This window comes from Neodiprion virginianus, chromosome 3 (genome assembly GCF_021901495.1).
Source record: "Neodiprion virginianus isolate iyNeoVirg1 chromosome 3, iyNeoVirg1.1, whole genome shotgun sequence".
Classification (NCBI taxonomy): Eukaryota; Metazoa; Arthropoda; class Insecta; order Hymenoptera; family Diprionidae; genus Neodiprion; species Neodiprion virginianus.
Window position 1 is genome coordinate 24,250,679 of NC_060879.1, and position 16,065 is coordinate 24,266,743.

The 16,065-nt window shown below is 39.6% G+C and overlaps 2 protein-coding genes across 4 annotated transcripts in view; one reads left to right on the forward strand and one right to left on the reverse strand.

Annotated features, from left to right (window-relative positions):
- LOC124300174 (TWiK family of potassium channels protein 18-like) overlaps window positions 1–16,065 on the forward strand; it is a 274,675-nt gene that overhangs the window by 149,795 nt on the left and 108,815 nt on the right. The gene's annotated exons all lie outside the window — the stretch shown is intronic.
- LOC124299617 (fatty acid synthase-like) lies at window positions 1,910–14,773 on the reverse strand. The gene is made up of 14 exons (XM_046752882.1): window positions 14,761–14,773; window positions 13,951–14,369; window positions 11,567–11,860; window positions 10,899–11,109; window positions 10,348–10,508; window positions 9,889–10,200; window positions 8,992–9,766; window positions 8,488–8,886; window positions 5,542–7,511; window positions 3,582–4,413; window positions 3,005–3,483; window positions 2,665–2,919; window positions 2,209–2,463; window positions 1,910–2,050 (listed from the first exon to the last, which is right to left on the reverse strand). The coding sequence occupies exons 1-14, from the start codon at window positions 14,771–14,773 to the stop codon at window positions 1,910–1,912; spliced, it is 6,516 nt and encodes a 2,171-aa protein (XP_046608838.1).

Consider the following 16,065-nt stretch of genomic DNA (forward strand, 5'->3'; position numbering starts at 1 on the left):
TGACCTGTGATAATTGAGAATAATGATGCGACAATTAAGGCTCAGGTAATACGTTGTAAATGTTATCGACATGCGAATTTATGTAATTTATTAGCGACAAAAAAAAAAGAGCTCGGTTCTTTCTTCGGTTAAATATATCCGCTCATCGTAACGAAACGTGTGTTTCCCTGCTTGGTTCTGGCTCTTTGTATAGTCCAATTCGCACATAACATAAATTATTAGTGGTACTGACATTTCATCTTGCCCGCAGGGTGTAAGTTAACTATACGTTCTCTCTTCGTTGATTGTTCTTAAATACTCATTTTACTATGTCGAAGCTATTGTTAGCGTTTCGTTCTGAACGAATTTCTCGACTTCGCTATGTTTTTCCTGTTGCCAATTCATCACACGGGACGTTATAATCAGAGATCCTCGTCTTCCGCTTGAATTAATTTAAAGGACATCTCACGATGCGATCAACGCATGTTGCAACATCTTACTAGCCGAGTGTATTTGACTTATTGTCGGCCAGAAATGAAGTCATCTAACTGGAGACTGTAAGAAACGTCATATTTAAAGCCAGTAGTCGACTAAATGTCAGCTATAATAGAGAGCGATCTAGAAATTGCCACTAATTATCAATTGACAATTAATAGTGTACAACTCGACTGTAAATTGACTTGTAGCCATATAAAAACGGTCAAGTGAAACTTTGAAATTTCGAAAATTATCACATTTATTTTTTTCTCATTATAATCGCAACGGCGAGATCTATAGGATGTCCAATTTTGGTTTTGACGTTGCCTCGATCTCGAGATTTGTAGAGGACGTTCGTCGACGTATAACGACAGGCCCGGTTTCGACTTTTGGCTTATCGACAACAGTCACCGTCTTGCCGATTTTCTGCTAACTTTTAATTGGATAAATTCTATGTCTGTCGACATAATGTCGGCCCCAATTAACCAAATGGTTAACGACACTTCGACAAGTATGCCACCTGGAAGTAGGTGAGTTACGACGCACGTACTGAAATATGATCGTACGAACATTAGCGGATTTTTTTCTGAACAGAAATACTTAGTTTGTTATAAAATTGGGGACAGTTACAAGTTGTAGGGTGCGACTGACTGAAAAGTAAAATTATAATGAATAAAAAATGCATTGGCGCAGCCTCTCAATCAGGGGTGGATTTAAAGGCATCATAGAGTTCGCCCTGCTATGATCTGATTCATCTTTTCAATATCTAATATATTTCGGTAAACTATTTTTTGGATCAGAATTTTACACCTTTTCAACTTTGAGTTGTGACAGATAATTATTTTAGTTCTTTGGGTGTTCCAAGTATTAGCCGGTCTCAATTTACAATTTCGGAATTATTATTTTTCTATATCTTCACATTCCGTGCTTTGTTCATTCGAAATGCAGACTGTTCTGGAAATACTTTTTCGGATAAAAGAGCATTCGGTTGAATGAACTTTAGGCAAAAACAGTTATTCTACTGGCTGATTTATCGAAAATCTCAATTTCGGTATACTGATCATTCGTTACTTTCAAATTCGTACCTCGAAAGTTTTGGGTTTTCAATCAGTCGACTATTTGGTCTTTCGGGACTTCGACCCCCACCCATACGCAATCGCACTGTTTGTAGAAACGAGAAAGTATCGGTCCTACATGGGTCATCCTACAAGTGAACAGTTCTACAAGTTCATTTCTACAAGCGACGGTAATACAGGTTAATTTCTCCCGATTCGCTTCGAAAGGTTTGTTCCTACATGCGGTGGTCCGACAAGTGAGTTTTTTCAAAAGTACAGATAACAACAAAGTATATGTCAATCCATTTATTCAGTATTTAGGGGCAACAGTAATCGAGGATGCGACACTGGTTCTCTCCTTGTAGGAGAATGTATATGCGTGTCCAGGGTTCTCAATTCTAGGGTAATGTTCCATTTGACTTGCATATTTCGATATCTTCGAGAAATTTTCCATCGATGGCTGCTGCACAAATGTCATCGTCCAACATCGAGACATGGTTACCTTTCGCGTAGCATATTTCTACCTTCTTGCGAGTGATCTGCAAATACGATATTGGTCAGATTTATAAACGTTCTTATGCCATTATTCCAATAGCGTGTTGAAATATATTAGAGATCGTGTATGGTAGCCCACATATTGTTACAGTTGTCAAGATTCACACTCGTGCGACATTGCGATTATTAAATTGACTCTCACCAATCCCAGACCGTAGTCTTCTGACATTGTGCGTAGGGCTTGAATCGTTGGTTTGATTAAGGTTATCGGTGTGTTGAGGCGTGACGTTACAGGAAAGTTATAACTCAGGACAGCTTTGATTCGATTGTAAAATGATGAACAAAAGGCTTGTTGGTCTTCTATAGTGAAATTCAAATTTATATCCGCAGGTACATTGTTGGTGAAGACTGCCAACTTCTCCTCCCAGGTGGAACACTTTTTTAACTCCACGGCCAGCTTCAAACAGAAAAATACAATTGTCTCGAAATACATAATTTGACGAAATTATTTTTAATGATAGAACAGAAGAAAGACGAAACTCTCGAAATCACAATATAAGGTATTCGTCATCATTACAATTGTCATACAACATCGAACGACAACTCTGCAGTTGAAAATGATGAATTCCTGTGCAATATTTATGGGTCAAGCCGTTACCTCTGTCCTCTTCGATGGGTCAACCGCATCCATGAATCCCAGTAATAACAGAGATTGCATCTGCGCGTCGTCGTCAACGATGATGTGTTCGCTGCACAGAGCCTTTATGTAATCAGGTGAACCATCTATCAACACTAGTCGACCGCTAAAACCTTTGGACTCCAAGCGTCTTGCAAGCTCAATCGCGACCATAGATCCAAAGGAATACCCAGCGATCGCAAAGTCGCGACATCCTTCGTACCTGGCTTCGACATGCTGCAAGTTTTGAAAGATTATTAGTAGACGGTGGAACCTCTTCGAATACACTGCACTGAACATTGGTGGAACAAAAACCACTTACTGGGATCAGATAGTCAACCAAGTTCTCAATTGAACTGAACTTCGAAGAAGCTATCCCAAGCTGCAAACATGTTGTTTGTGATTTCAATTTACCGATCAAAGGCTGGAATATAGAGTGTGTTCCTTCGATTCCAGGTATTATCAATATTTCTGGTCTTCCATTCTTTGCCTGTGTCGATAAAGGGACACAAACATTTCTGTCCAATTGATAATTAGTGCCCAGAACTCTTAGAAGCAGTTTCATGCCCGTCAAGTTTTCATCACTATTAAGCTCCAGCTCTTTCTCATTTTCACTTTCTTTCGTCTGTTTTGCTGACATTTCTTGCAACTTTGCAAAATTAAGACTACGAATGTCCGCTGCTGTCAGAAATACTTCAAATTCACGTTCCAACGTCTGTTTGATTTCAATTGCCGTCATTGAATCCATTCCAAGTTCTGACAACGGTGTTTGCAGACTAATCGTTTTGAGGTCTTTGAGTCCTGTGAATAAATTTGGATCACAAATTTCTCCGCATAATTGGATTTCAATAACCGAATCTTTATCAGCCTATCAAAAATAGGATAAATAAATGTCATACCCATTAAAGCCACGACTGTCTCGACAATATTCGTTCTGGCGCCACGGGACCTTTTCTCAGCAACTACCATACTCGACACTACTGGAGAGTCTTGATTCAGAAAAGCATCGAGTTCTTGCAGACAAGAGAGTATTTTTTGCTGCAGAGTACCACCGATAACAATTTCTTTGTTATCTTCCTGCATTTCAGCAACAAGTCCGACATCGCCTATGACTCCCCATTGTATGGCTAAGCCAGGCAACTTTTCTGCTACTCGATTTTCGCATATTCTTTCCATGATGGAATTGGCCATTCCGTAGTTAGTTTGTCCCACATTACCTCTGCCACAAGATACCGATGAAAATACCACGAATTGCCTGAGTTGCGGGCACAGCGTTCTCGATAATTTATCCATCTGCTTCGTCGTCCAGGCCTTGACCTTGAAAGACTCTACGAATGATTCCTCAGTTTGGTTTTCGAAGAGGGCATCCTTTAGTACAACAGCCAAGTTGAAAATTGCGTGAACTGGTCCAAGTGACGCTGCTTCTCTTAGAATAGCCTCGCATCCCTCTCGCGTCCAGGCATCTTTTCCTACTGTGACGATGACCTTCACTCCGTAACTTTGCCAAATATTAATTTTCAAACGTTGATATCCAGAAATGACTCCTTTACGGGATGTGAGAACCAATTTTTTCGCTCCGCGAAGTACGAGCCAATCGGCCAGCTCAAGACCAAAACCGCCCAGGCCACCAAGAATGAGATAACTGCCATCCTCTGAACAGTAATAACGGGGTAATGCGAAAGGCATAAGACACTGACATCCTGCATCTTCGTCACGAATTTTGATAATAACCTAAAAGAGCAGGTTGAATAGTTAACCTATAGAGAAATCAAAATGCGGAATATAAAAGCAATCGACAAATTGATTTTTTTTTTGGGCTGAGATTGCAATAGTCTGTTGTGCATCAAGAAGTCAAAATAGGTCTTTTTACGCCTAACGTAAGTTTGCATTATGAGTCGTAGGCGAGCGCGAAGATTCAATTTAATCTATAATTATATCCCGATCAACTTCAAAATACTTCTCTATTGGTCACAAGAACAAAGTGTTTCAAGAATAATTACGATTTTTTAATTTCACTTCTAAAGTAAAAGAAATCGGATTGATACATGCATCACATAGCTACTAAATTCATGTTGAGTATTGTGATAACACCGAAGATTCACACGTGCTCAGACTTAGTTCCATATTCTGGAATGATATCTCACATGATTTTAGATAGCTAGTAATTTTATGCCGATCTACAGACTTATTTGCCTTTGGCGGCACCAAACACTCAAAAGATTTCCTGCGATGCTTGTTTGATTGAAGGAGTTAACCCTTTAAATGTCATTGTCAAAGAACAATCAAGAGTTTGCAATACGGTACTTTCAATTTTTTATGAAATAGCAGGAGGGTTGGAATCAGTGTGAACGAAGAATAAAGAAATCGAAACGCGATAAGTTTTGTTTCAAAAGATAAGCCGAAGCAATTCATTTCCTTGTATCGATTCGGAAGAAGTTATTGTACTTACTTCTTGATGACAATGTTTGAAAAATTCGATTGAAGCATTGCCATACGTAAATACATCATCGAGTCATCGAATTTGAATTTTATAGTGACGCGAACAAGAGCAAACGATCCTATATCCCTACATCCCTATATCCATGATTAGAACGGCTCTAATACTCATGAAAAAATTCAAAATACTTGCAGCTTACGCTTGTGGGATTTTGCATGTAACGCAAGAACACAATTAACACTCGTGGTAGTCGGAAGTTGAAGAACGTTTTTCGGCACCCCAAAAGGAAATACTACGGTACATGTACGTCGTCGTAATATCATGTTGTTTTTGAAAGGCCATGGGTTATTGTAGGCCGAAATCGATCACCTCTTACGTTGATTTAAGCACTGATGTAATATGATACGACAAAAATATCAAACCTTTCCAATGTGCTTCCCGCCTGCCATGTATCTGGAAGCCGCTTCAGCCTGGTCCATTGGAAATACAGTCCGAACGAGTGGTTTGACAGCACCACTCTGTATACCTTCGGCCAGCATTTTCCATAGTACTTTTCTCACTTCCGGAGAGCCAATAAATAAATTATCCAACATGATTGCATGAAAACTGATGCCCTTCAAAAAGACTTCCATGCCCAGAGGATTGTCAGCGGCGAGATCGAATTTCCCGATCTCCAGAAATCGTCCACCAGTTGCTAAACAACGAACCGATGCCTGTAACTTTTCCTCTGCCAAAGAATTTAGTACGATGTCCACTCCTTGTCCATGCGTTTTCCGAAGAATCAGTTGCTCGAAACTCGTATCTCGAGAATTTCCGATATGATCGTCATCGATTTGTGGAAATTGTTTTTTAATGAATTCTCGTTTCTGTGGTGTGCCAACCGTTGTAAAAACTTCACAGCCTTCGTGAAGTGCTAAAGTTATAGCTGCCTGCCCTACGCCTCCGCTTCCAGCATGAATCAAAACTTTGTATCCTTTTTTCATTTTACCGGTCCACGTGAGCGCCAAGTATGCTGTTCCATAAACAACTGGAATCGTAGCTGCATCTTCTAGAGTCCAGCACTCCGGTATCGGCCAAGTAAGATATTTCTCACCAAAACATAGATTCGTAAAAGCTCCGGCCTCAATCATCCCCATAACGGCGCGACCATTTACATCTCTTCCGGAGAATTCGAACCCATACGCGTGACCTTGTACCAGTCTTTTTTTAGTGATAACCTCCGGTGCTAGTTTTCCAGTGAGTAGCATAATATCTCGGAAGTTTATCGAGGAATAATGCACTTGGATGATGTCCTTGTTCTGGTCCTTGGGCTGAATCATACCTTCGAACCATTGAACAGAGCTTAAATCACCACGTGTACCCTGACTCAGTCTAGTATGGTAGACTGGTTCGGGAGCCAACGGTTTCAGTGGTAAAAACCGATAGGACCCCCACACTCTTCCGGGACGCAGAACATTCAACGCCAAACCCAATTCCAACTGTTCGGCGTATAACGGGTTTTCCAAAGAGAACTTTGGAGCTTTTGAATCTTGAATCAACAGTCCTTGTACAACTTTACCGCCTGGTTCTCTCCGCAGGCAGTTAACCAATCCTATGAGTCCACTTTCGTAATCTCCTTCACTTACAAGAAGTACTCGATTTCCGTTATGAACAACTTTATCTTTCTCCTCCTTCAAAGCAGCTTGCAGACTCTCGATCCATGTGAATTCATCGTTGTTGACTCTTACCACGGTAGTCAGTGGAGACAGTTGTTGTTTGCTACGTAGAAGAAGTAGTAATTCTGTTGACGTAGATCTCTCAAGAATGACATCAAAGTTTTCACTCAAGTCACTTCGAAGACTATCAATATTCGCATCCAGTGGCTCTCTGGCAAGTATGAAACCTGTCTGTTTCATAACCGCTTGGACCTCTTTCAACACTGTGATATTCTTATTGCAAAGCAGTCCATGGGTAACAACTAGAAGGGCATCTGATTCGGTGGACAATTTTTTCAGTTCCGAGATTGTAATACCTGCGGGTATTGTATCAACCGCAATTTTTTCAAGTGGGTCAATGATATTTACATCCGCTTGTAATAATGGCAAGTTATTCAAAACGTTCTGGATAAGTGGAGATATTAAAGTTTCAGATAACAAATTTCCCGCTTCGCCGAATATCTCTATGGTTTTTATTTTTAGAGTGGAATGATTCTCAAGCGCTATCTGCGTAGCAATGCTGGTCACCACTTGTAGTTCGGTGTCAGCTTTATCGCGATGCGCGACAAACTTGTATTTCTCAAGAACCGGTTCTCCATTCGGTTTTCTTCGGGAAATGGCTCTAGCCTTCAGGCCACGTATTTCTACTCCTCCCGCGACGATAACGTCCATACCTTCGTAAACCTCTACCGGGTAGACTGCAATGATAATACGAATACCCAATCGATTAGAACTTTTGGAGACGTTCAATGGATTCGATGGCGTCAACAATACGTCAGATCATAAAGACGGACTCCCGCTTAATCCAACCTCCTTTGCACGTCATCGAATTCCATTTTTTCATATTTTGTGATTGTCATATTATGCTTTAGTACTGTTGCCGATTTTTTTCGACATATATTGGGACTCTATTTCAGAGTTGTCACAAACAAGTTACCGTGATCGATTGAATCAAATACCGATACGTTACTAACATGAAAAAATATCTGCAGCGAGCCAATATCTTGATTTGAGTAAACTAATATCTTTTAAATTGAGTTCTTGGAGGAAAAACCGATCGACCCATTTTTACATCACTCTTGTACGAATGTTCTGTATTTTGTGACTGGCAATTCTCAAAAAACTGTAACACAAAGAAAATGCATATAATCGTAGAGCTCTCAGAATAAGAGAATACTAAACGAGGGCGTTTTGTGAAATTATTTTATTGAAATTGAGGTGAGAGATGTTCATGAAAATAAATTTTTGGAACTTAAGTCGTTGAATGAAACACACCTTTTACACACTAAATAAATAATATAGTTGTTTATAACAATTCGAATTTTTCAATATCGGAAAATTTCATAAGCACATTTGAGAAGTATCTCTCAGAAGTTTTAAAACTATTATTCAATCAAATCTGTAGGATACAGGCGACCGAAGATACTATCATTTGAAAAAAGGCTCGTTTCCAATTTTTGCACGTAATTCGTAAGTTCCAAATTCGTATAACTTGTAAGACTTGTATCGACAGTCAAAGAAAGAAAAGACGAAATCACCAGAGGGATTCATTGATTCTACAGAATGTTTGAAAAAAAATATAAAAAAATTGGAAACACTGAGTTCAAATACTGATTTATTTTCTTCCGCTTACGTTGAACGTGAGATATTCTTAACGAGGATTATCATCCTTACCTTTTTCGCCATCGGGCATTGATCGTCGCTGATCAAAATGCAACTTTGTGTCAATGACCAGCTTCCGAATACCCGTGGGAACGAATAAGCCTCGAGTGTCAATTCCAAGAATTTTTGTTTGTAGCATGTTATCGATGAAGGTTATCCAATTTGAGTCCCATGCTATAAGACCTTTGGTCCCTCCGAGCGATGCCCCTTTTAAGCCACGAAACAATCCGGCATACTGATATCCCCGAAGACGCAACTCTTTGTAGATATCTTTACTTCTCAAGACGAGATCTTCGTTTTTCCCGGGTAGCAACTCGCGCCTGATGCATTCTTGAGCTGCGTTTGAAACGGTACGAACAAAACCCGTCACGACAGAAGTATCACCATCGACGATTTCAAACCTACCTGAGCCTAAGACGAAGATTCATTTAGGTTATTACGTATAAGTTCGTGTTCCAAAGATTCGTCGTACTATGTTAGCATGAAATATTAATGCGAACCATCAGTGATTCTCACCCTTGTGAATCGAAAGTTGAAGCTCAAGATTGCCTTTTTTTGGAATAGCAGTAGCCCGGTGAAATTTCACGTTTTCAAATACCACCGAAGAGTCATAATGTTCTTGGCGTTGTATCCTTGCCAAAGTTCGCCATAGAATTATCAAGTAACAAGTTGCAGGTACCAAGTTTCTTCCATCAATTACATGCCCTGGCATCGCGTCAAACTCATCGTCAGTGACATCTATACGAACGACTCTCTCTCCAGCTGTAAGTTTCTCAATGTTACGATAATCCAAGACGTACCAGTCATCGGTATGGTCCCAACGTATCAACGGAGAAATCATCGTAGTCCCACGGCTGACTGGATATTGAACGTCGGGGTATAACTTGCTCAACTGTGGAGTCAAACCAACTTCGTACATTTTTCCAATGGCGACAAGTAAGAATTCCAGGTAGTTTTCAATTCCATCTTTGGTCAAAGTAATATCGGCTCCGTTCATTGGTAGCCGATTATCAGGTGCCATTGTAAAAGTTATCGCATTTTTCGGTATTAGGTACGATGCAGTTTCGAATGCAACTGGGTTAAGTAAATTCTTTATGCAATATTCAGCCGAAAAAAGCTGATCCAAACTGTTCTCACGCTCGCTCTTTTGTATCCACTTATGGCTACGCGGTTTTGGATCCGGAATGACTTGTCGCAAGTAAGCTAGTGGTTTCGGATTTGCTGCTACGGTATTTTCACTGTGATTGATGATGCTGGTGTAGGTCTCATTCCTAGCAAGTTCATCGCTATCCTATAAACATAATTGTATTCCCGATAATTGTTATACCTATTGCCGTAATATCTTTAGAGAGAATGTGATGTTCAAATTCCGATTCAGGGCTTCTTTGAATCGTCTTGTTACTTATGATTTACCTTCGTTGTCAAATTTTTCCGAGATTTCGCTTGCTTGTCAATTGAAGAATTCTCCGTAACAACGTCGTTAATGACTTCAGAATTCGGCTTCAGCAGAAGCGTCAAATCTTCATGATTACAAACATCGTTTGCTGAAGATTCGAGCCATTCTCCTCCTTTTGCGAGTACATTTTCTTTGAACTGTGCCACCAGAACTGCCTGTTCTGCAGTCAAACAACCATCGGCGTACGCACAGCCCAACATTCCATCTGAATACCCAATAACGTAATCCGGCGCAATCCCTAAGGATGACAATACATCAACTAAGCCAATCTGCAAATGAATAAATATGTGTATTTATTACCATGATTCATTAGATCTGCATTATTTTATCGACTCCATTAAAACAGTATTATTCGACTAAAACATCGATGTCATTTCTAATTTTATAACATTTAAGGTTACCGTGAAACACTCTACCTGTATTGCAACGTTACCAACAAGCGAGTTTGTAATGTTGTTGACAGTTTTCGGATCTTCGTTGATGAAAATATCAAGAATGTCCACACCGTAAGATTTCAGAACAATGTTGCACTTTTGTAGAGCCTTCGCAAATACCGGGATTTGCAACAGGCTTTGACCTGTTCAACGGGCAAAGTTAAATTAGTCCGCGTACTTATTCTGCATTGTGATAATAAAAACTAACGTTGATACATGCATTGGTGCTAAGGCAATCAATTCTGTGAATGCAACTCGCTAATTTTACTGATATGTAGATTTCGATAGCAGACACAGAAAACCACTTTGTAACGTATACACTATACTAGTATAAAATAACAAATTTTAATCTTATTTCTTTTGTTTTTGTATCAATTTCATACCGTACTCTGTATTTTCTATCCAAGGATACCTGAATTCTTAAATAGCGCTATGCTACTCGGCAGCTTGGGTAGTGAGTCACTCTATAAGGCTAGGCCAAAGCCATACTTATTATCCACGGATTAGTCCAAGGTTTAGCATTTAAAACTCACCGATTTTGATCCACTGAGATCCAAATCCATTAAAAATCAGCGTTGTCGACAGTTTTCCACCCGAATAATATTGCACATCTCTCACGTTCTTCCGCAATACGCCCCGGGGAGGAAATATCGTGTATCCACGGTATGGATGGCCGGGAATTTCTCTAGCGTGTATATTATGAAAGAGACCGACGTATTCCACATCTACTGGTCTACTCTCGAGCTGTTATCATTAGATTTTCTCACATTTAATGGCGTGATACAACTTACTGATTGCGAGAAAATTGATTATCCTCGATTATGAGAAGCGTTAAGAGTGCGTTACGTAGTGTTTTCTACTATGGGGATGCTGGTCGGAAATGAAGACGATGTATGTAATTTTTACGATGAAAGTATTTTTCACATCAATTTCTATGTTATGCAGAATATTTCAATTGTCCATCTTGGATAACAATGGGATTTCGAAAAAATTTGAAAAAATTTAAATTGAGCCTATTCAATTTTTCGCCGCTCCCGTGAGATCCCCCCCATTTCCGACTTTCGTCAGAGGAGTCTCAATTGAGTCACAAATATGAAAGTCTAGTACGTGAAGTTTAACTGCATGAATCAGTATCATTGAGTATGCTGGTACATGTACATGAGCTAATAAAATGCGATCGGTGCAAAAATATAACACGTACGTCGTCCAACAAAGTATTCACAGCTTCCACTGTTCGCCCGGATATGACAACAAGTCTGGGCATATCGTCGTCAGGTGAGCCATTTCTGATCTTCTCTTTCGTATTCGACTTTAGAAGCACGTGTGCGTTACCACCCCCAAAGCCGAAAGAGTTTATGCCAACGTAACCGCCTTCCCACGGCGTTGGTTCAGTGACAACTTGAATGCGACCAGTTTCCAAAGCCTCGATTCCTTCACGTGGACGATTATAATTTATATTTGGCGGAATGTATCCACTCTCCATCGCAATCACAACCTGTGATTAAAATATTTTAACGGTTAGTATGCTCAATCATAATGCTGTTTTATGTTTAAAGGTGTGAAACTAAATAAAAAGGACGAATCGTGAGGGAAAACTCTTCAGCATTTTTAGAGATGCTGCAAGATTGTCGGCCATTCGGTTACCGGACATTTCATCGTACGTCACTTATTCGTACCCGACTTTTTCGTCTTCCATTTCTTTGTATGAACCCTTCCTTGTCTCAAACACTTCTTCGTCTTAAGCATTTTATTGTATGGACATTTTTAACTTACCGTTTCTCTGTTTTCAGAGAAAAAAGGAAGTTGTTGTAATCACCCCGAAAATGAAGAGTGTTGAGTTTTCATTAGATCTCAACGTTTCAAGATCAGGAAAATCACCCCCGACAATTTTCGGATAGACGCGCGTGTACGTGTATACTGTGTATGAATATACGTATGGCTGCATGTGTGTGTGTGTGTGTGACCAATTTTTTTTCCCGACGATATCTCATGAACAAGTTACCGGATTTCAGTGATTTTGATCTTAATCGATGCAGATTTTTCATACTAAGAACTGATTAAATTTTGGCTTTGATCGATTCAGTGCCTTTTGAATTAGTTAAATGAGAAAATTCCAGAAGGTAATATAAAAATAATGATATCTTGAAAATGGATGAATGTATTCGAATGATAATTGGTAGCGTGAGGTTTTTTAGGTCGCTGATAATGAATCTAAAGTTGTATCTGAACAATTTGAATTTGACGTATTCAATATGCTGAAACCAACCAAAGACATCTGGATTCGGATTAAAGTTAGCACTGGATGGTTTATTGGGTGGCTGATTACGAATCTGAGATCAGAGTTGCGAAATCCAAAGTGCCGAAGCAAAGAGCTAGGGTAGAAAGAAATATTTCGATTCTAGTAGAAATTAGTACGTAGAGCTTTTTGGGTCACCGATAACGAATCCAAGGCCGGACTCCCGAAATCTGCGATGGTGGATCCATTATAGTGGTTCGAAATGAGAGAAATCGTCATATTTTCATGTAATTCGATACCTGAGGACTTTTAAATCGTGAATCAAGTATCTGATTTTGTAGATCGAAATAAGAAGTGGATATCATATTTTTTTGCTGTAAACTTTGTTTTTTCTTATTTTTATTTTTTTTTTATATAAATTTATTTCTGTCACTTGGAACCTGCAGTGTGAAAACGGGAGGTTCAAGGGCTGGCGTAAGGCCAGCCTAAAGCTGCTTGTTTCATCTGGCACGTTATTTCGATCGGTCACTTATGCATCTCGTGATGTTTTTTTCAAAACACACTACATCCACGTGGCCCAAAATATTATAGTCTATGGAGTGCTACAGATCACTTGAAGCCGAACTTATTCTGATCGGCGTCGCGGCGTCGGCGTGACGCAATAAACTTTCACGTTTGTACCAGTTGACACTAAACGAAAAAACACCCAGACGAAAACGTGCCCTTGACGAAAAGAGTCCGGACGCAGAAATTTTCGCACGAAGAAATGTTCTGACTGAAGGAATGCTGCGGGAAAAGAAACGTATATGTCAGATTTCCCTCGTGATGGGCATAATATTTAGCTGATTTAATTCGTACGTTCAAGATTCATTCCCTGTGATGTAACAAGTGTTACGTATATAACACTTTTTTATCAATTATCCGTCATATTATTAACAAATTTCGAAATGTATTAAGAAGGGTGGGTAGGCGCGAGAATAAAGTTATGCACATTACGTTGTGGGGGGGGGGGGGGGGGGGGGTAAAATGGTGAAATGGCCCAAACAGCGTGACGTGATGTTTGAAGGGCCCCGTAAAGAGCAGAGTTATATGATATAAATTTCACTATTATAAGCGACCATGGACACCACCCCGTATGACATAAAACTGAAAGTCGTCGAAATGATATCGTACTTTTTTGAGTCTATCGTTTTTTCATGCCTGAAAGTCACGAATGACATCCTCGGAACATGAAAATATTTTTTGGATCTGAAGATATCTTTTCGAGGTAAAAATATGGGTCAATGGTTAATGGTAATCTTTTGAACGTGTATTTAATGACTTTAAGTTTTGTGCTATGTGGGACATACCTTGGCCACAGAACAAAGACCACTTGCTGGTTCGGTATGTCCAATATTTGACTTGATTGTACCAATTCGTAGTGGAGTAGTTCGACCAGGGCAAAATACTTTGTCGATAGCATCGAGTTCCACAGGGTCACCAACTGGGGTTCCGGTCCCGTGTGCTTCTACGAAAGCCAAACTCGACGGTGGGACTCCGCACGCGTCATAAAATTGTTCAAGTAATGTGCGTTGCATCTTGCTCGACGGGAACGTGATGCCCTCTTCTTTGAAACCATCACAATTGGTTTTGGTGTACACGACATGCGCATAAATACGTTTTGCATCCTTCGATTTCTGGAGATAGATAACAGATATAGCTTCGCTGCGGGCGTAGCCATTCGCTTCATTGTCAAATGACTTGCAGCGTCCGTCGGGAGAAAGTATACCTGATAGAGTGAAATTGGAATTACATAAATTGAGATTTTATCACTGGGAAGATGCGAATATTGGATATTCACAATGGAAGTGTCGATAAAATGTGAATTTTCGATCGACGTGTACTTGGGCAATGATTATCAGGTTTTAATTTATCGAACCTCCGGAGCTGTTCACAGTGAAGAAAGATTCATCGAGGTGTACAAACAAAGAAAGTGTCATACTTCTGCGGAGCACGGTAATAGTTCAAACTTCTAGAAATATTTTCTTGAGCTAAGACATGCAGCCCAGACGTCTAATTCTATCTCATGGGTCCTTTTTCTATCTGTGGATTCGAAATTCTAACCGTGTTGGCGTTTTTTCACTATTCTTCCAACATTTCCTTCTTGGAGTTGCACTTACTAGTATTAGTCATCTAACAATAAATATAACCGGTAGCCAAAAATAATATACATCTACACGCGAAACGATGTAATCACGACGCGTAACAATCTTGAAAATATATTTTAACGGAAAAAACCCCTTGCACTGCATTCCTTCCTACCGCATTTCACTCATCTAAGTGTTCAAGTAATGTATTCACAGTTTTTTCTTACAGATCAGTCACGCAACATCTACTTATTTGCCTCAACTAATTTTTAATTCTTTTTAAGTATTAAAGACCACCAAGCTGCTGCAAATCTAGCCGATGCCTGTAAGACATTATAGTGAGTCATGAAGTTCAGCGGTCAAGAAGCCGTAAATAATCACGAAGAATCAACACTTTCTCCACAAAATGAATTAATCGTTTTGAAAAAGTTTATATTCACATTTTGAAAGTTCTATATATATTTGAAATTCGTCGCGTGAGGCACATTTAAGATTTGTGTGTGTGACTTGTTGACATGAGCACATGAGAATTGAAAATTCTGTAACAGATATTCATTCAGATGACGTACGATGATTATAGTGTTTAACTTGTAGATGTGTATTATTTTGGGCAACCGATGCCATTTGAATGACTGAAACTGGTAAGGGCAACTTTCAAAATCGAATGTCGGAAAAATAGTGAAGTATCGATAAGTTGTTGAAGACGGCTACAATTTGAAATGCATTGGACAAATGGACTAAAGCCCCATAAGATTGATTTAGACATCAAGGGCTACATTTCTCAGCTCAAGAAAACACTTCAACAGGTCGAATCGTGTCCGTACTCCGGAGAGACGATATTCTCATCGTAAGTCTACTATCGTTGATGTCGCCACACATATTCAGTCAAGGAATTTGACATGAAATTTTGTAATACAACATTCGTTGAGAAACGACGAACGATATTGGTGTTAAATTCAACGTTCAGGCCTAGAGAATTCCTGTGCTCGCAAAATCAGAGTCAATTGGGCTTGTCGAATCTCTTCATCTTTGAATGAATTTCTCATTTCAATATCGTAAGATGACACTGGTTTACATTTGTGAACAAACTACTTATTCGTTTTAATTTTTTGAGACAACTTTTCATACCGAGCTGAAAGAATTGGCTTGACACGTATGGATGGAGACATAGGTTGCACCCTGCAACGATGGCTGCTTCACATTCACCGGTCCTAATTGCCTTGTACGCATGATCCATTGCGAACAAACTGGAACTACACGCTGTATCCATAGAGTAGCTGGGTCCTGTACATCCCAACCATTGAGAGATTCGGCTAGCCATCATAGCCTTGCAGCAGC